Source organism: Vicugna pacos, chromosome 7 (assembly GCF_048564905.1).
Source record: "Vicugna pacos chromosome 7, VicPac4, whole genome shotgun sequence".
NCBI lineage: Eukaryota > Metazoa > Chordata > Mammalia > Artiodactyla > Camelidae > Vicugna > Vicugna pacos.
The window spans coordinates 36,755,659-36,771,360 of NC_132993.1; the positions used below are offsets into that span (position 1 = coordinate 36,755,659).

Genomic DNA, 15,702 nt, shown 5'->3' on the forward strand with positions numbered 1-15,702 from the left:
TTTTCAGACGGAGTGGCTCTTCACGGCGACATGAGCGGTACCTTGAACCTCGCAAGGTACGGGCTGGGACCCACGGGCTTCCCGTGCCCATTGCCAGGCGAGCTCTCCTGCCAGGCGGTGTCTCTCAGCTCCACCCCGGCCGCCGTGTCCCACAGGAATCCCGCAAACCCGGGCCCCTGCAGGAGAAGACGAGGGTTAGTGTGTGTAGGGGGTCTGTCTGGTGGCAGGGCTCAGCCCTGAGCTGGGGAAGAGGCAGGTGAGCCCAGGAGGAAACGATGGGGAAGCAGCAAGCTCTGCTCTGGGTCCTGAGATTACATGCCCAGGGGCTGCTTCCGAGACAGAAGCACACCCAAAGCCACGGCGTGTTCCTCCTTGTCCCCCCACCCAATTTCCCAGACCGGCAATTTCAGGGAGCTTCACATACTGCCAGGGGTGCCTGGGCTCTTCTCTTTTTGAGGGGATGGGGCGGGAATGGAGTTATCTTTTTAATCATCACACCCCATGAAGTAGCTGCTCACACTCCCATCTGTCAGATGAAGACAGCTGCTCAGAGAGGGTAAGTAACTTCTTTAAAACCCCACAGCTGGTAAGCGGCAATGCTGAGGATCAAATACGAGAATCCAAAGGGTGGTTTTGCTTACAACAGCTGGGATCTGGCACCTAGCAGAAATTCAATAAACATGTGCTAGATGAACAGAGGTCAGGAGTAACAGTCTCAGTGGTTTGGAACCGGTCAAGGGTCCTCTTCAGGTGGATGGGGCCCCACGTCGGGGTCTGAAGCCCCAGGGCAGTGCGCTGCGAGGGCCAGTGAGTGGGGCAGACAGACAGGGTGGTGTGAGCAGGGTCAAGGTCTCTGGCCATCAGAGGGACCACTCTGAATCTGCCTGCTTCCTGCTGCTGCCACCGGGTGCCTTGTGGAAAGAGGAAAGTCTCCCCCTACCGCCAGTCCAGCTGCTGGGGGCTCTGTGCAGGGGTGGGGTATCAGCTGTGTCACCCGGTGGGGGCAGCGATGCTCTTGGCGAAAGGAGAAGTGACTGCACATCCTGAGTGGGCTCTGGCCGAGTCGCCAGCTTCAGCTTAGTCCCGGCCGCACGTGTGTGGCAGAGGAGGGACGGGGGGAACAGCGTTCTGCCTTCTGTGAGCCTTTCTATTTTAAAATGATCGACCTGCCCACCCACTCGTGGGGGCACTAGTTTAACAATGAGAAGACCTGGGTCTCAGAACCGCCTGAGCCACTTAGCGGTGGGATCTCTGGGGAGCTGCTGTGTTTTTCTAAACCTGTTTTCTCAGGTGTAGAGTGAAGGAAATATGATTTGCCCTGTTGGGATCAGAGAGTGATACACCCTTCCCCTCAATTTATTGTTTCCCAAGCGGTGGTGCCAGAGTAACCTTAAGTACCACTAAGGTCACCGTCTGCTGTAAAACCCAGGGGCCCTCCGGGTGGGCACCTCCCTGTTCATCACTGCCTTGCATGCCTGCTCGCCTATGTTCCCAGCACGACTGGGCCTTCCTGGCCTTGTGTTGCTGCTTCTTCCACTACTGGTTCCTCACATCCTTCTGGGAGCCTTTCCCAAGCCCCCAGCTCAGGTGGGCCCTTATCCAGAAGAGCTGCCCTCAACATGGGGTGGTGGGAGGAGACGGGGCGTTAGAGTCAGAGAGCGCTGGCTGGGTCGGGACCTGAACCCCACCTCGCATCAGCTGGATGACTTCCGGGCAAATCATTTTGTCTCACTAGACCTCAGCGTTCTCATGTGTGGACTGCCCCTCCACCAGGGGGTGAGGCTGGAGACCAAGGAGAAGGCACCTTAACGTCCCTTCAGACACTGGAGAAATGGCAGCTGCTGCCACACTCTCTCCTGCTGGTCCGCGGTCCAGGTGGCACATTTGTGACTTGCAGATTGTTTGTTACATCCAGACAGTGTTTAAAATAATTTTAAAATGATCTACCCACATTTAAAATTCAGGAAATTTCACATTAAAATCCAGATATTGGCACCTTTTGAGAAACCAGGAGATTTGTCCACTGGCCCACAACTCTCCATGGCAACCTGAGACAGGCACCCGCTCCCCGCCCAGCACCACCGGGCCTGTCTGCCGCCCATGCCTGTTAATCAAGCATTCAATGCACGTTATCTTTCTAAATCCTACAGCTGTCCTGTGAGTGAAGAGAGGGCTAGTTGCTCCCGTTTTACAGATGAAGGACTTGAAGCTGAGAGGTTTAAGTGGCTTGAACTTGGGCCTCCCTGCTGTTCTCCAACAGCCCTGACACCCTACCTGGAGTGGGGTTACCCGGCCTGTCCCCACCACAGGCTCCGTCAGGCTCAGGTTCGGATTCCCGGACATGCAAAGAATGAAAACAGGCTGGGCTGGGTGGCTGGGTCTGTTTTTGTCACCTTATATATCTGGCTTGTAACACAGTGCCTGGCATGCAGTCACCTTTCTAATGATTTGTTGAATATGAATGAATAAAAAGCATTAAATGCGCTGTTAAGAGACTTGTGAACCTACCTATGTGTGAAGTGCTATTAAAAAAAAAGGAAAGGGGTATTATTGTTATTTTCATGTGGACTGAGAAGGGACAGCTGTGGGCTTGAGTGGTAAAGACCAGATACATTCCAGTTTGACAGTATTTCCAGCCTCCTGTGAATGCACGCTGGCTCCCACCTACAGCAACCATTTTCACTCCAAAACCCAGAGAAATAGAACATAGGTCACACTTTAAGGTGTAGCTAAAAAGAGAGCTTACTGTCAATAAATGACTGGATACTTTTAATCCAGTAAACATTTATTAGTTAAAAGCCTCAGATCTCAATATCACTCAGCTAAGCACCATTCATGTGTGTTTACAAGCATATTAGGAATACTAGAGAGAAAAAATATATAGCATCTGCATTTATAGAAAAATTATGTGATGATACATTTTTTCCACTCATAATTAGGAGGGTTTTTTTAAAAATCTACAACTCCACTGATACTGAACATTTCAAGTGAGTAAAAACCGATCTTGAATATGATATGCCAGAGTGAAAATCTATATATATACAGAGATTTACCCAAACCCAGATGGGTGATACTACTGAAAGAACATGCAAAATTAAAATCGGCTGAAAATTTCCACACACCATTTCCACGTGCACAGTTCCTCCCACTGAAAGCCAAGAGTGCACACGCAATTAAGTGGGTCTGAAGTTTTCAGTCAATGAACACGGGCTCGCCACAAACTTGGCAGCGGTTGGAACCGTGGAGAAGGGATTATGAGCACAAAGGACAGAAATACCCTACTTGCGGACTTGGTTCCAGACAGGATTTCTCCTCTCCTCCCAACACCCAAACTCCCATTTCTGCTGGGCGGCAGTCCCTTCCCGATCCAAACAGGAAACAAGAACCAGGACATTTTGAAATGAATGGCAAAGAGCTAAAAAGTGGGCAGAAATACAAAATCACACCAAGGATGTTGGCAAAGGAAACATTTAAATGTCTAGGGTTGGGAGGAAAAGAAAATGGGAAGAAAATCCAAGTTCTGCAGACAAGGGTACCTTCTGGAGCTGAGTCGAGGGTGTCTCTGAAACAATGACCTTCCAGCATCCTCGGGGCCCCTTCCACTTGCGGATGTTGGGCAGGATTGGCTGGTTGAGCTCCGTACAGAACTGTGAAGACAGAGCACAGGTAGGTGTGTGTTCTCACAGCAGGCAGAGCCAGAAAACCTCGATCCTGACTCATCAGAGACTCATCAGATTCCATCCCCGTGTTCTCAAAAACCAGGGTCTGCAAAGACCCAGAGGACAAAACAGGTACCACAAATTAAACAAACTGTCCACCTATGAAATACACAATTATCACCTGGGGACACTCAGTTCACAGCAATCAACTCTCTGCAGCATTTTACCGCAAATAGTTCAAAACAAGTTGTCAGAATCCATTTAATTCTTGTAACACTAGGGGTTTCAAGGTTCCACGAGGGTCTACATCAGTATCAGATGCAGAGGAAAAAAGATGAATACATGGTGTCTTGTCTTCCCACCGCGGAGCTTAGAGGTGCAAAAACTGCCCCCAGAATTTAGTTGATAATAGTGGAATAACTTGTATGATGAAAAATGGTAACTAGACAATGTGGTGATCATTTCATAACATATAAAAATATCGAACCACTATGTGGTATATCTGAGACAAATACAATATTGTAAGTCAATTATGCTTCAACTGAAGAAAAACCAGCTGACCCCTAGCTTCACCATGAGCCACCATACTGTCCACCTTGGTTTTGTTCTGAGAAGAAACGCCTCCTGTCGTGATGGTTCCTACGCCCCACGTGTGTCTACAGGGTGAGATTCTTTCCGCTTATGCATGTTCCACCAATATGGAACCAGAAGGCGACTTTATCATCAAGGAAAACTAAAACTGCACAGGCAAAGTAAAATGAAGAGTTGAAAAACTATGGGCTTGAAAGTATGTGGACCAGTTCCTCTAATTCACGCCTCACATGCAACCCCGCCTCTTGGGGATGGCTACTTTGAGGGGTCCTCGAATTTTTCAGATATGGGCTCAGTTTTTGAGATGCCCTGACATCTGGTACTGCCCCTTCCCAGTGACACCCTCCTGTCCCTTTGCTTCATGCACCTCGGAGCACCCCACTCCTCTCTGTCTCTGCCCGGCCCTCCAAGCGAGTCTCTTGGCTTCCTTCTGGGGCATCACTGCTCTTTCTTTAATGAGCCAGCCTTACCTAATCTTACTCAGCCCCATGGCTTCAGCTTACACCTCTACCCCAAAGGCCCTCAAATCTATACCTGCAGCTCAGATTTCCCTCTTGAGTTGTGAATTGTATTTCGACTTCCTTTTTAACATTCCCATCTGGAGGTCTCTATAGAAGTGAAAACCCAGCAGCAGGTCCCAAAGGAACATGCCATTCCTCTGCCCCACCCCATGCCCATCCCAGTTCCTGGCATTTGCATCCTTCCGGCTGCTCTGACTCTTGCCTCTCCTCCTGTGTCCCATCTTGCATCCGGCCCCGCCCATCATCACGTGTGTCTGGAGCACCCTCTTTCTTCTTCCAGTCCCACTGCTGTGGCCTGTTTCAGAGCCCCATCTCCTCTCACCTGGGTCACTTTTAAAAAGTCTCCCTGCCTCTGTTACCTGGTCACCTTCCACCTGTCCGCTGGGTCAGTTGTGACGGCTGCACTGATGCTCCACCCCTCGAAGTGTGGTCCTGGGCCCAGGAGCATCAGCATCACCTGGGAACTTGTTAGAAATGTTCTGGCCCCATCCTAGACCTACTGGATCAGAAACTCTAGGGTGAGGCCCAGCGATCTGTGTTTTAACAAGCCCTCCAGGTAATCCTGATGCCTGCTAACATCTGAGAACCACTGTAGCTGCTACCTCCTCCCAAAGCATCTGCCCCAGATTTGGGGCAGCCCCTTTCCGGAAGGCCTCAGCTGCAGAGAGCAGCGCCTGTGCCCCTCCTGAGGCGCTCACATCCAGTGGCTGAGAGATGGCAGGATCTAACGGTCTGCTCTTTGCTCTCCTGTTGCTTATGCTGTAAGAGGGAAGATGAGGCATAAGCAAGTACTCAGCCAGTCATTTCTGTGGCAACTGCTATGGAGAAAATGAGACTGGGCAAGGGTGGAGCGTGCTGGGAGGCTGCTCCAGACACACGCTGCTCTAGGAGTTAGGCTGCCTTTACAGTTAGATGTTAAGTGCCTGCCTCTCGCCAACAGTGGATGCCATAAGGGAAGGGACTGTACCCGAGTCACCTTTATGCAGCCCACCTGGCACAGTGCATGGCGCCCAGTGACACTCTGAAAGCATCTCCTCGTGAACCAGGAAACTCCAGGGAAGACCACCGTCCTCAAATCCATGTGTAATAAATGAGAGGAGGGACTGCTCCTTGAGGCTAATTATCTAATTGCCTCAATTTTAACCTGACTTTGAGTTTGCCTGGGAAGTGCTCTCTCTGGGATTTGCTCATCGGTGACTGTTGTCCACTCCCCTTTCAACACTGCCCAGCGGCCGTGGACAGTGTTATTCCCAAGGGACGCTTCACCCCAGATGAATCCCCATGGCCAGATGGTCCTGGCTGGTAACTATCCCCGGGAGAGAAATGAACCACTTTGGAAAATGCAAGAGGAATTTATCAACTCTGACTTTAGGGATCCAGCGAGGAAATGTACTTCACAAATGGTCCAATTTCCTGCCGGGGAATCATTTGCTCAGCAGAGTAATCATTAGAGCTGAATCCAGGAATCGTTAAAAGTGAGAGCAGCTCTCCACTGCCCATCTGGTGCCTCGCTGCTCTCCACGCAGGGGGTCTCAAGCCTGGCTGCTCGCCCGAGTCTCCTAGGATGTACCCCAGGAAGCTCTATTTTTTAAAAATCCCCCCAGGTGATCAGCCAACCAGCCGCATTACAGAGCTTCCGCCTCTCGGGGCCCGCTGTGCTAGGAAGAGCCATCTGCAGGCAGCCGGAAATCTCATCTCTCCTAACCCTCGCAGGACCTTCAGACATCTGGAGACAGATGAACCTCTCGTTCACGCCGCAAACCCCAGCGCAGCTTAAACATGCCCACTCCTGGCAAAGCCACTGTGATCGGCAGGGTGAGAACCGGGAAGAGGGGGCACAGGCTGGCATGTTTCCCACGTGCACCACTCCTACAGACGGGCTTTGGGGACCCACGTGGTGCTAGTCCAAGTGTGCTCATCGGTATCCCCTGGGATCTGAACATGCTATTGAATTAGAATCCCCGGCGCGGAGCCTGGAAATCTGTGCTTTAACAGCCCCTCCAGGCGACTCTGATTCGAGATGCAAGTTGGTGTTACTGATGAAGGAAAGACATTCTCCTTTTTCTTTGCTTTATACCTGAAAGAAGCTCCACGCAGGGAAACTCTGGGAGATAAGGAACCATAACTCCTGAACCCTGAGGTATGTAAGGTATTTTGTAAGGTCCTTGATGACCTCTCTCGGCCCACAGAGTAGATTGTCCCTTTCCCTGCCCTCTTCTTCAGTATTTCTCATGTTATTGGGGACAATTAACAATATAAGGGACCAGGGAGAAGATTGCTGATGGCCGAAAGCCCCCTATGCCTAAACTTGCATGATCAGCGTCAGGTAAGGGGCAGGTATTTTCTTCTATTTCTAGGGCTGAAAAAAGACTTGCCAGCTTGTCGACCTAGTTGTCTGCACCAACAGTTCGCAGCAAACCTAAGGATGGGAGCACCTTTTGGGTCCTTGCTACTCAGAGTGTGGGCCATGGACCAGTATGTTAGAAGTGCAAGCTCTCAGGCCCAGCTCAGACCTCCTGCACTGGGATCTGTATTTTCCCAAGCTCCCGGGGGTGGGGAGGGTTCATGAGCTCAGCCAGCTCTGAGAAGCCTGCTCCAGAGCCTTCCCGTTTTGTACACACCGTCCCCGGCCCCCCACAGCGCTCACTCTACCAGTTATTCACGAGTGTCATGCAGCCTGGAAAGGTTATGCCCCAAAGTGAGTTCACATTCAAGATTACATAGCTGATAAAAGAGTTAAGAGGGAGGGTCTGAACTGAGGTCTGTCTCCTGATGCTCCACCTCCAGGCCCGGACAGGACAGGTGGGGCAGGTGGGGCAGGGGCAGGCTGCAGGGAGTGGGGCCAGCTCACCTTTAGCGAATCCTTAGATCCTTTCTCCCCCAAATTTCAAAGGAAAACAAAAGCTTCCTGTGAGAGCCCTCCACATCTGAATTCTGCCTTAAGGGTCTTTTTTTTTCTTTTCTTTGCAGAACAGCTCGTTCTCAAATTGTCTGCTTCGCCCACATACCAGAAGGAAGACATATTACTCGTAAGTAAAAGTGGCTCACCATGGCCGAAAGGATCCTGCTGCAGCCCTGCCTCTAAGATCCTTTCCCAGGGCCCAGGGGTCTGCGGGATGGTGGGGCAGGGATTCCTCCGCCCCTTGGAGGCTCACTGGGCAACTATCATTTCCTCATATTGAAAGAAAGAGGTGGGCTTGTTTCTTTGGAGCCTTGGTAGTGTCCTCAGAGGGCCACCTCTGGGGGCTGGAAGAAGAGGAGCACGGAGGAGCTCGGGATCCCGGGTCTGTCATCTGACATCCTGGGTCTCAGTCTCCCCACATGTAAAGTGCAGGGATAGGAGGAGAGGACCCCGCCAGGGGCTCTTCTGAGTTCTGCAACTGCCTGATGCTAGGACACGAGGAGGAGAGGGTGGAGAACAGGGAAAGGCGGGAGCGTGCGGGCAGAGAAGTGTAAAAATGGGAGAGAAAACACGGGATTCTCATAAGCATTAAAACTCCTTCTTCCCTCTTTCTGTGATAATCGCCACATGAACTCCACAAAGAAGTGGGTTGCGATGACTGGGTTAACGTTCCAAAGGCTTTCCCTCAAACAGGAAGAGGAGCATCCACTCTGCCAAAACACAGCATCAGTTGTTTTCCTTAACGTGCCCTACGCCCCACTGGAAGATCCTTTGCTAAACTGCCTAAAATAAAACTTACTTACTAACAGGTAATCATTCCAGTAGGTTCAGTTTGGGTAAATCCAGCAACAGTAAGAAAACATAGGTGGCCAATAATCTATGACCAGGTTAGCTCCTGAATCCTCTGAAAAACCGAGACCCAGAAGCAGGAGGAAGGGGAGGAAAGGGGACGAATGTTTCCTAAGTGCCAACTATTTGGCACTTTTCACATATTGTCACCTTTAATCCTAATGCCAACCAAGGGAGGCAGTTAATAATTCTCTCATTTGACACGTGGGGAAAGCAGGGTTCAGAAAGGGAACACAGCAAGGTCACTCACTGCCGGCCAGTGGGCCGGGCAGGATGAAACCTGGGGTAGCCAAGCCTGATGCTCAAATGCACGTAGGAGAGAAGGCTCCGGAAACACATGTTAAACCAACGCCCCCCACGTGACAATGCACACGCACGCATTCCAGATTTGGGGTTCCCTGGAGCTAAAAGCTGCATGGCCATCACGCTGCTAATGTCAGTTTCCCAATGCGCCAGGCTGCATGGCCTGGGGACACTGCTCTCCCAGGGAGGTCAGCACATCAGGCTGCCACCTTCCTTCTGGTAGGGTCAGGCACCAGCAGGACACACAGTCAAGCATTCAGAGCTTCCTAGGGCAGCCCCTGCTCTAATGGCTCACGGCCGTCCCTCTCCATCTGTCGGGAGAAGCAATGGACTCACGGCCCTTTCGTCACTCCACCCGCGAGCCCCGCTAGGTCAGCTCCATGTACATGCTCTTTCACAGGGACCCGAAAGGACTCTGGGGGACTGTTCATCCTTGTTTACACATTCTTACCACGCTGAGGAAGATACAAAGCAAACAAGGAGGCATTTCCTCAGCCTCCACAACCAGCTGATCGTTAGCAGCTTCTCAGAGCCCAGGGAAGTGACACCCACATGCACTCCTGTCAACAGAGTGGCTGCTGGTTCTGCTGGCCTCTCCTCTGTGCTCCCAGAAGTTACTCAGCACACGTTTCCCGACTGAGATAGTTAAACATAAGCAGGGCCAGGACAGAGGTTGGGGTGAGGGGGCTTGCCAGGGCAATTAGATTTTTTTGCAAGGGCGATTATAAAATGGAGAGTAAGGAGTTGAAGGTTTCGTGGAGCTGGAAGCCAGGTTAGGACAGGGAGGGAGAGGCACAGGGCCCAGGACCCTCGTGTGGGGGTTCCACACTCCTGTGCTGCCACCGCCCTCATGATCCCTTATTTCTGCCCTTCAGGGACATTTCCAGAGGCTCTTCTCCAAATGTCTCCAGATGCTAAAACTCTTAATCCTCATCTGTAACACAGGGACAGAAATCACTCCCGCCTGTCTCATTCAGTATGTCTGAAGCAGGGAGCACATGGCCCGGCCGGTGCCCAGCAAGTCTTCTGCGTTCCCGCAGTTGTCCCATTGACTGGGCCACACCCTCAGGACAGAGTCAGGGACAAAGGCTCCCCGCCTTCAACAATTCCTCAAACACGCCAGATGAGGAAGTGGGCAGGAGCAGGGTTGCGGCCAAACGCCACCAAGTTGCCTGCTGGAAGGGAGAGCCCCCTAAAAGTGCAGAGACGGACAGACAGACGGGACACCATAGTGTAATGGTCTCTGTGAAGAAGGGAATGGGTTCATCCAATCATTCAATAAAAACTTAATAAGCACTGACCACGTGGTCATCCTGGACTAAATTCTAGAGCTATAACAATGAGCAAAAGAGACTTGCCCCCTGAGCTTCCCTGCCCACTGAGCTTACAGTCTGGGGAAGAAGGGTGTTGGGGTGGCAGTGTAGGCAAAGTTCTTTTTTGTTTTTAATTATAGCTAAAGTACTTTTATTGAGGTCATTCTAGTGCCAGGTACTTAACATGTATGAATTTATTTCATTCCCACAACATTCATCTAAGGTAAGTGTTATTATGATCTTCATTTGATAGATGAGGAAACAGAGGCACAGAGAGGTTAATTAACTTGCCCAAGATCACACAGCCAGTAAGGGACAGAGCCAGCATTTGAACCTGGGTAGTCTGGCTCCAGAACCCATGCTCTGCATACAGCTGCCTTCTGTCTTTGTAGTCACAGTTATTAATGAAATAATCTTCCAAATGTAAAATTGCAACTGGAATTTGTGCTACAAAGGAATAGTTAGGAGCCTGTGGGCATCCAAGATGGTAGGGGTGGGGTGGGGTGAGTCTGACTTAGGGAAGGCTTCCCTGAAGAGCTGAGGCATGAGTTTAGAACTCTGGGGTGAGAAGGCGTTAATCAGGCAAAGAGGAGAGAGGAGCATTCCAGGCAACAGGGGAGCATGTGCAAAGGGCCCGTGGTGGAGCCCGGCATGGAGAGCCTGTAGGACAGAAAGGTCAGTGTGGCTCCGGCAGAGATAGTGAGGGGCAGAATGGTGAGATGAGCTTAAAGGAACAGTTAGAGACCTGGCTATGCAGGGCCCCGTGGGCCTGAAACGAGTTTGTGCCTTATCCTGTGAGCAACCTCAAAAATCAGTGAAGGGCATAAACACCAGGTCTGCATTTTGAAAAGGCTACAGGGCTACAGCGTAGAGTGCAGACTGGGGAAGGGCCAGACCAGCCAGCCAGGGCACCAGAGACGAGGGAGGCTCGACTAAAGGGAGAGCGGTGGACAGGTGTGAGAGACAATCAGGAAATCAGCACAACGTGGCTCAGAAGAATTGAAAACAGACTCAAATACCAGTACATGAACGTTCACAGCAGCACTGTTCCCAAGGGCTGAAAGATGGAAACAATTCAAATGTCTGTCGATTAATGAGTGGATAAATAGAATGCGCTGTATCCGGACGCTAGAACAGTATCGAACCACAAAGGAAAGCCGAACTCATACCCACGACATCACTGACAGGCCTCGGAAACATCAGGCTGAGCAGAAAAGCCAGACACAAAAGGCCACAGATTGGATGATTCTAGCTACGTGAAACATCCAGAATGGGCAGGTCCGCAGGGACAAAAAGCAGCATGGTGGTCACCAGGCGCCAGGGGGAGGGAGGGACGCGGAATGACCGCGTAACAGGTACCAGAAACTAGAGAGGCAACGGCGGCACAACACGGTGAAGGTGCTAAATGCCACTGATTTTTCACTTTAAAATGGACTCGAAAATAGTTAGTTTTACGGTATAGAAGTCACATCAATAATTTTAAAAGTGACTTGGGCAAAGGGTTAGGTGGTTTAAGGTAAAGCAGAGGAACCACTCTTTTCATTCGACAAGCACCAGGCGCTATTCAGGGAGACAGCTGTGAAGTCGGGCGGCTGCTCACGGAGCCCGGGATGAGCTGGGGAGCAGGGAGGCCGCCTCTGGGTGGGGTTTATTCCAGCCTCCTCTCCACACGGTTACCATGCACCTGGCAGAGATGCACACAGCCTGGAATTCTTGGAATACAGATTCTCTGACGCTCGAAAAGACAGTTTAAGGCCAAATAAAATACTTCGTCCCAAATTAGGCACTAATCTTGTGAGTAATGATTGAAACTAATTATTCTAAGTGGAAGCAGGTCTGAAAATAGCACAGAGTTTTGGAGGATTTTGTGGCTATTTTAGAAGAGCGCAGGAAGTTGCAGGTGGGGTGAAGTACCCCAAGTCAGAGTGGAGACCCTGGGATGGCCACGCCATGACCTGCACCAAGTGTGCCACTCCACAGATTCTGTCGTTTTGACGTCACTGGAGACACATGCCAACCATGAAGGCTGAGAATGCAGAGTTTCATCTGGTGCCTCCTACTGAAATGCTGAACCAAGAATTCAACAGGAAATGTCAACCATACATGTTACATCATTTCACTTGTAAGCAAAAAGGCATCTGCCCTAACGTGATGGTAGCATTTCCTAAGACAAACCATGCTGACTTAGCCAACCACTGTTCTTCCTTTTCTAGAGTCTTCTTCCCTCTTTGATATTTTTCAGGTGAATAGGCTCAAAGAATGAGTAAGATGGGTATAGACAGAGGAAGGACTGTCTCTAAACCCTGACATATCCCACAGTCCAAATGATTCATAAGAGCACTTTTACCCAAGAGCAACAGCCAGGGCAGGGGTGGGGAGAGAGGAAGCCAGCACAGAAGGGTGGGAAACGATTATGCAGCTACTTAAATCCAAAGAAATGATGAAGGAGCAGAACAAAGCTGGCAGTTTATTCCTACCTTCCCACGTGAACACCCACATATTTTTTAAAACCCCAGAGTTGTATTTTCTGGGTCCAGAAACACTGAAGACTAGTTCATTCTTAGACTCACTCTGGACAGCGAGGCTCCAGCACCTCCCACCCGTGTTTCTGTGAAGAACCCAGGGCTATCGAGGAACCGTCACATCCAACAGAGTTCGGATTCATGGACCCTCAGGGAAATTGCTCTGGTTGCCCTTTTTCTTCTGAAACGTCGGCCTCCAGCTATTCTAAATGGTGTTGACGCAGCCTGCCTGTGTCAACCATAAAGCAGCATCTTCAGCAGCAATAACCATAAAGACTTCAAAGCTGCGGGTGAAAGGATTACAGATTCATGACTTGCTTCGTTTGCATTATGCCAAATCCTAGGCTTTAAAGTCCGTGCATTTCCTATTTTATTTCAGGGCAAACCACACAGATTCGATTGTTCTTTCCGAGAGACCTGTGATTTCTCACTCCCGCTTTATGGCAGCAAGAACCACAGGTGGCAGTTCACGAAACAGCATTTTCATTTTGGAGAATGTCCTGAGACTCACTGGTTCTCAATTTTCCGTGCTAACGGGAGACATGGAAAGCCAAATCCCCAAAGTATCTTTCAGTCAATCTCCCTCCCCATCACGTTTTCGGCCAGAGGCAATTAAAAATAGCTAAACTGCCCGATGTTAGTTTCACAGGCTTCTCAGGCTTCTTCCAAATTACTGGGAGTGAGTGGAGTGAAAGCAAACAGGACAGAGAGGAATGTCACAAAGATCAAGTTGCACACCAGGCCAGGGCCACGTGGACGCCGTGACAGTGTCCTGCAGGCACGAGGATGACTCCACATTGATGAGCAGTGACCACGGCGTGACCATGGCATGCACTTCACTAGAATCCTCACCACGTGCCAAGCACCACGGCTGGCTCTTCACACATGTTACACGGTGTGACCCACAGTATGGTTCTAGAGGGAGACATCATCCTTGCTCAAGAAATGAGAAATGTAGGGTTGGAGGGGTTAAGGTCACCTATAGGGCAAACGGCTGAGCCAGGACCCAAATCCACATCCATAACCCCATTATACCACTTGGCTTCCAGCTGAAGCAACTCCAAGGAGGGAAGTTAATAGGCTCAAACTTGCATTTTAGGAGGGGTTACTCTGGTAACCATATAAAAGAAGGACTGAAACAAAATTACGGAGACCAAACAGTAATTTTATATGTTTTAATTTTTCTCCCTGCTTTCAAATTTTCTAGAAATTTCACTTTTCTAGAAAGCCACAGTGTAAATACTAATTGACTTGAACCTTTTCCATGCAGAAGACATGTGAGTGCACACACACACACGTGTGCTCACTTTATTCTTCCTCATAAAGCTGATTAAATGAAGTTACTAAATACATTAAGCACCAAAAACAACATACAAAAATGCCACTGCCACTGAAATGAAGCCTAAAAATACTTGTCACTCTTCCCCTCCTGTTCACAAATATAGCCAAGCAAACTAAGCGCATAACAAGGATGTCTGGATGAGGAGAAACAAAATGAACAATCGATACGCAGCCATTTCTTCTCTGACTAGAGGTTTCAGCCAGATGGAGACATGGCGGGGACAAAGCGTGCCCGATGGAGAAGACTAGCAATGGTGCAAAACTACAGTCTCACAATTTTACAATCAAGCTGAGAAAGGCTTCAGTGCCCCTGATCCCCACTCAACCATGGAGCGGGTGCAAAGGTTGGGAATTCAGGCAAAAATCCAGAACTTGTCACCTTCCCTTTCAGGCTCAGCCTCTGGATGGTAAATGCTGGGGGTCTTGTTTTAATTCTGGGCACTTTTGATCCCTCCAGATCCCTGGAGCCGGATACATCGGAAGATGCTCTGTGACCCAACAGTGATTTTTATAAAGCCACTGAAATCTCTTGACTGCCCACTTTGTAGGAAGCCACTAACAGCTAACTAGGAAGGCAGGTAATTTTAGAGTAACTCATATATGGGGAGCTGCTCTGTTTTCCCTGGCTGTCTTCTTCTAACCTAATTAATTCTGCATGGGAAAATGAGCCTGCATTTCATGGGCAAGGGATGGGGGGACAGGCTTGGGCAAGGGAAGAAACAGGGGTGGCAGCACAGAGTTTGGTGGGGAAACCAAGTCTAGGATCTAGAAAGAGGACCTGGATTATGCTCATAAGGGGTGTCTGTGTACTGCTCTGAATTTCTACAAAGATAGATCTCTAAGTGTCTAAAAATCTAAATCTCTAAAAGTGGGCTGGATGCTTTCCCAGAAGTCTGGAGTCTTGTTAAGGCCCACACTCACCATTTCAATGCCTCCCGCAGGTTAATAAAAAATATTTTATCAGCTGTAGGAATTACTCACTCTAAGTGGGTAGTTAACAATTTAATAGCTCTCTCCACTGAATTAATTCTGGCAAAGCATGCCTTAATGACCAACTCAATCAGGATAATTTTACCTGCTGAGAACATCCCACATAAATGTTTTTAGCAACTGAGCCAAATAGTTTCACCTGCCTGTCCTTCTGTTTCATTTAAAATTATAAGCTAGCCCGAACTTTGCTGAATACAAAGGCATGCTCTCAAGAAATGAATCAATGAATCATTCACAAAAAGTCTCAGAATTCTCTAAAACAGGGAATTGAAAGTTCTCTCAGTACCAACTCATTGTTAGCATTTCCTGATAAGAGAAGCATTTGAGGGTGGACCAAATAAAACAGGAAATTGCATAAAACTCCTGTCATCATGCTGTGTGAGGGTTGCTATGAGGTGGTGGCTACATGCAACAATTTTGAGGGGAATGCAGTGGGCTGGGCACATTTTCTTACTATTTGAAAAGCAAAAAAGAGTTAAGAGATTAACAAGGCAGGAGGGGAAAGTGCTTAGGATACACCCAAGGGTAAGCAGAGCCCTTCCAGTGCTGGAAAAATTCCCAGAGCAGGCCGTCTTCCCTTCTTTCAAGCCAAGAAATGGTCTAGGGTGTTTCCAAACATTTTTGACCATGACTCATAGTAATAAATAAATTTTTATATGGCAATCTGGTATATTCTATTTGTCTACTTGCCAACTATGTATATATGCATGT

General features: G+C 49.4%; 1 protein-coding gene across 2 annotated transcripts in view; it reads right to left on the reverse strand.

Annotated features, from left to right (window-relative positions):
- The window catches only part of EEPD1 (endonuclease/exonuclease/phosphatase family domain containing 1), a 98,448-nt gene that overhangs the window by 8,548 nt on the left and 74,198 nt on the right, over nt 1-15,702 (reverse strand). For both annotated transcript variants that reach the window (XM_072964680.1, XM_072964679.1), the window contains exons 4-5: nt 3,537-3,647; nt 42-176 (exon numbers count right to left, since the gene is read on the reverse strand). In XM_072964680.1, coding sequence (XP_072820781.1) covers nt 42-176; nt 3,537-3,647 — 246 coding nt within the window. The remainder of the gene's footprint in view (nt 1-41; nt 177-3,536; nt 3,648-15,702) is intronic.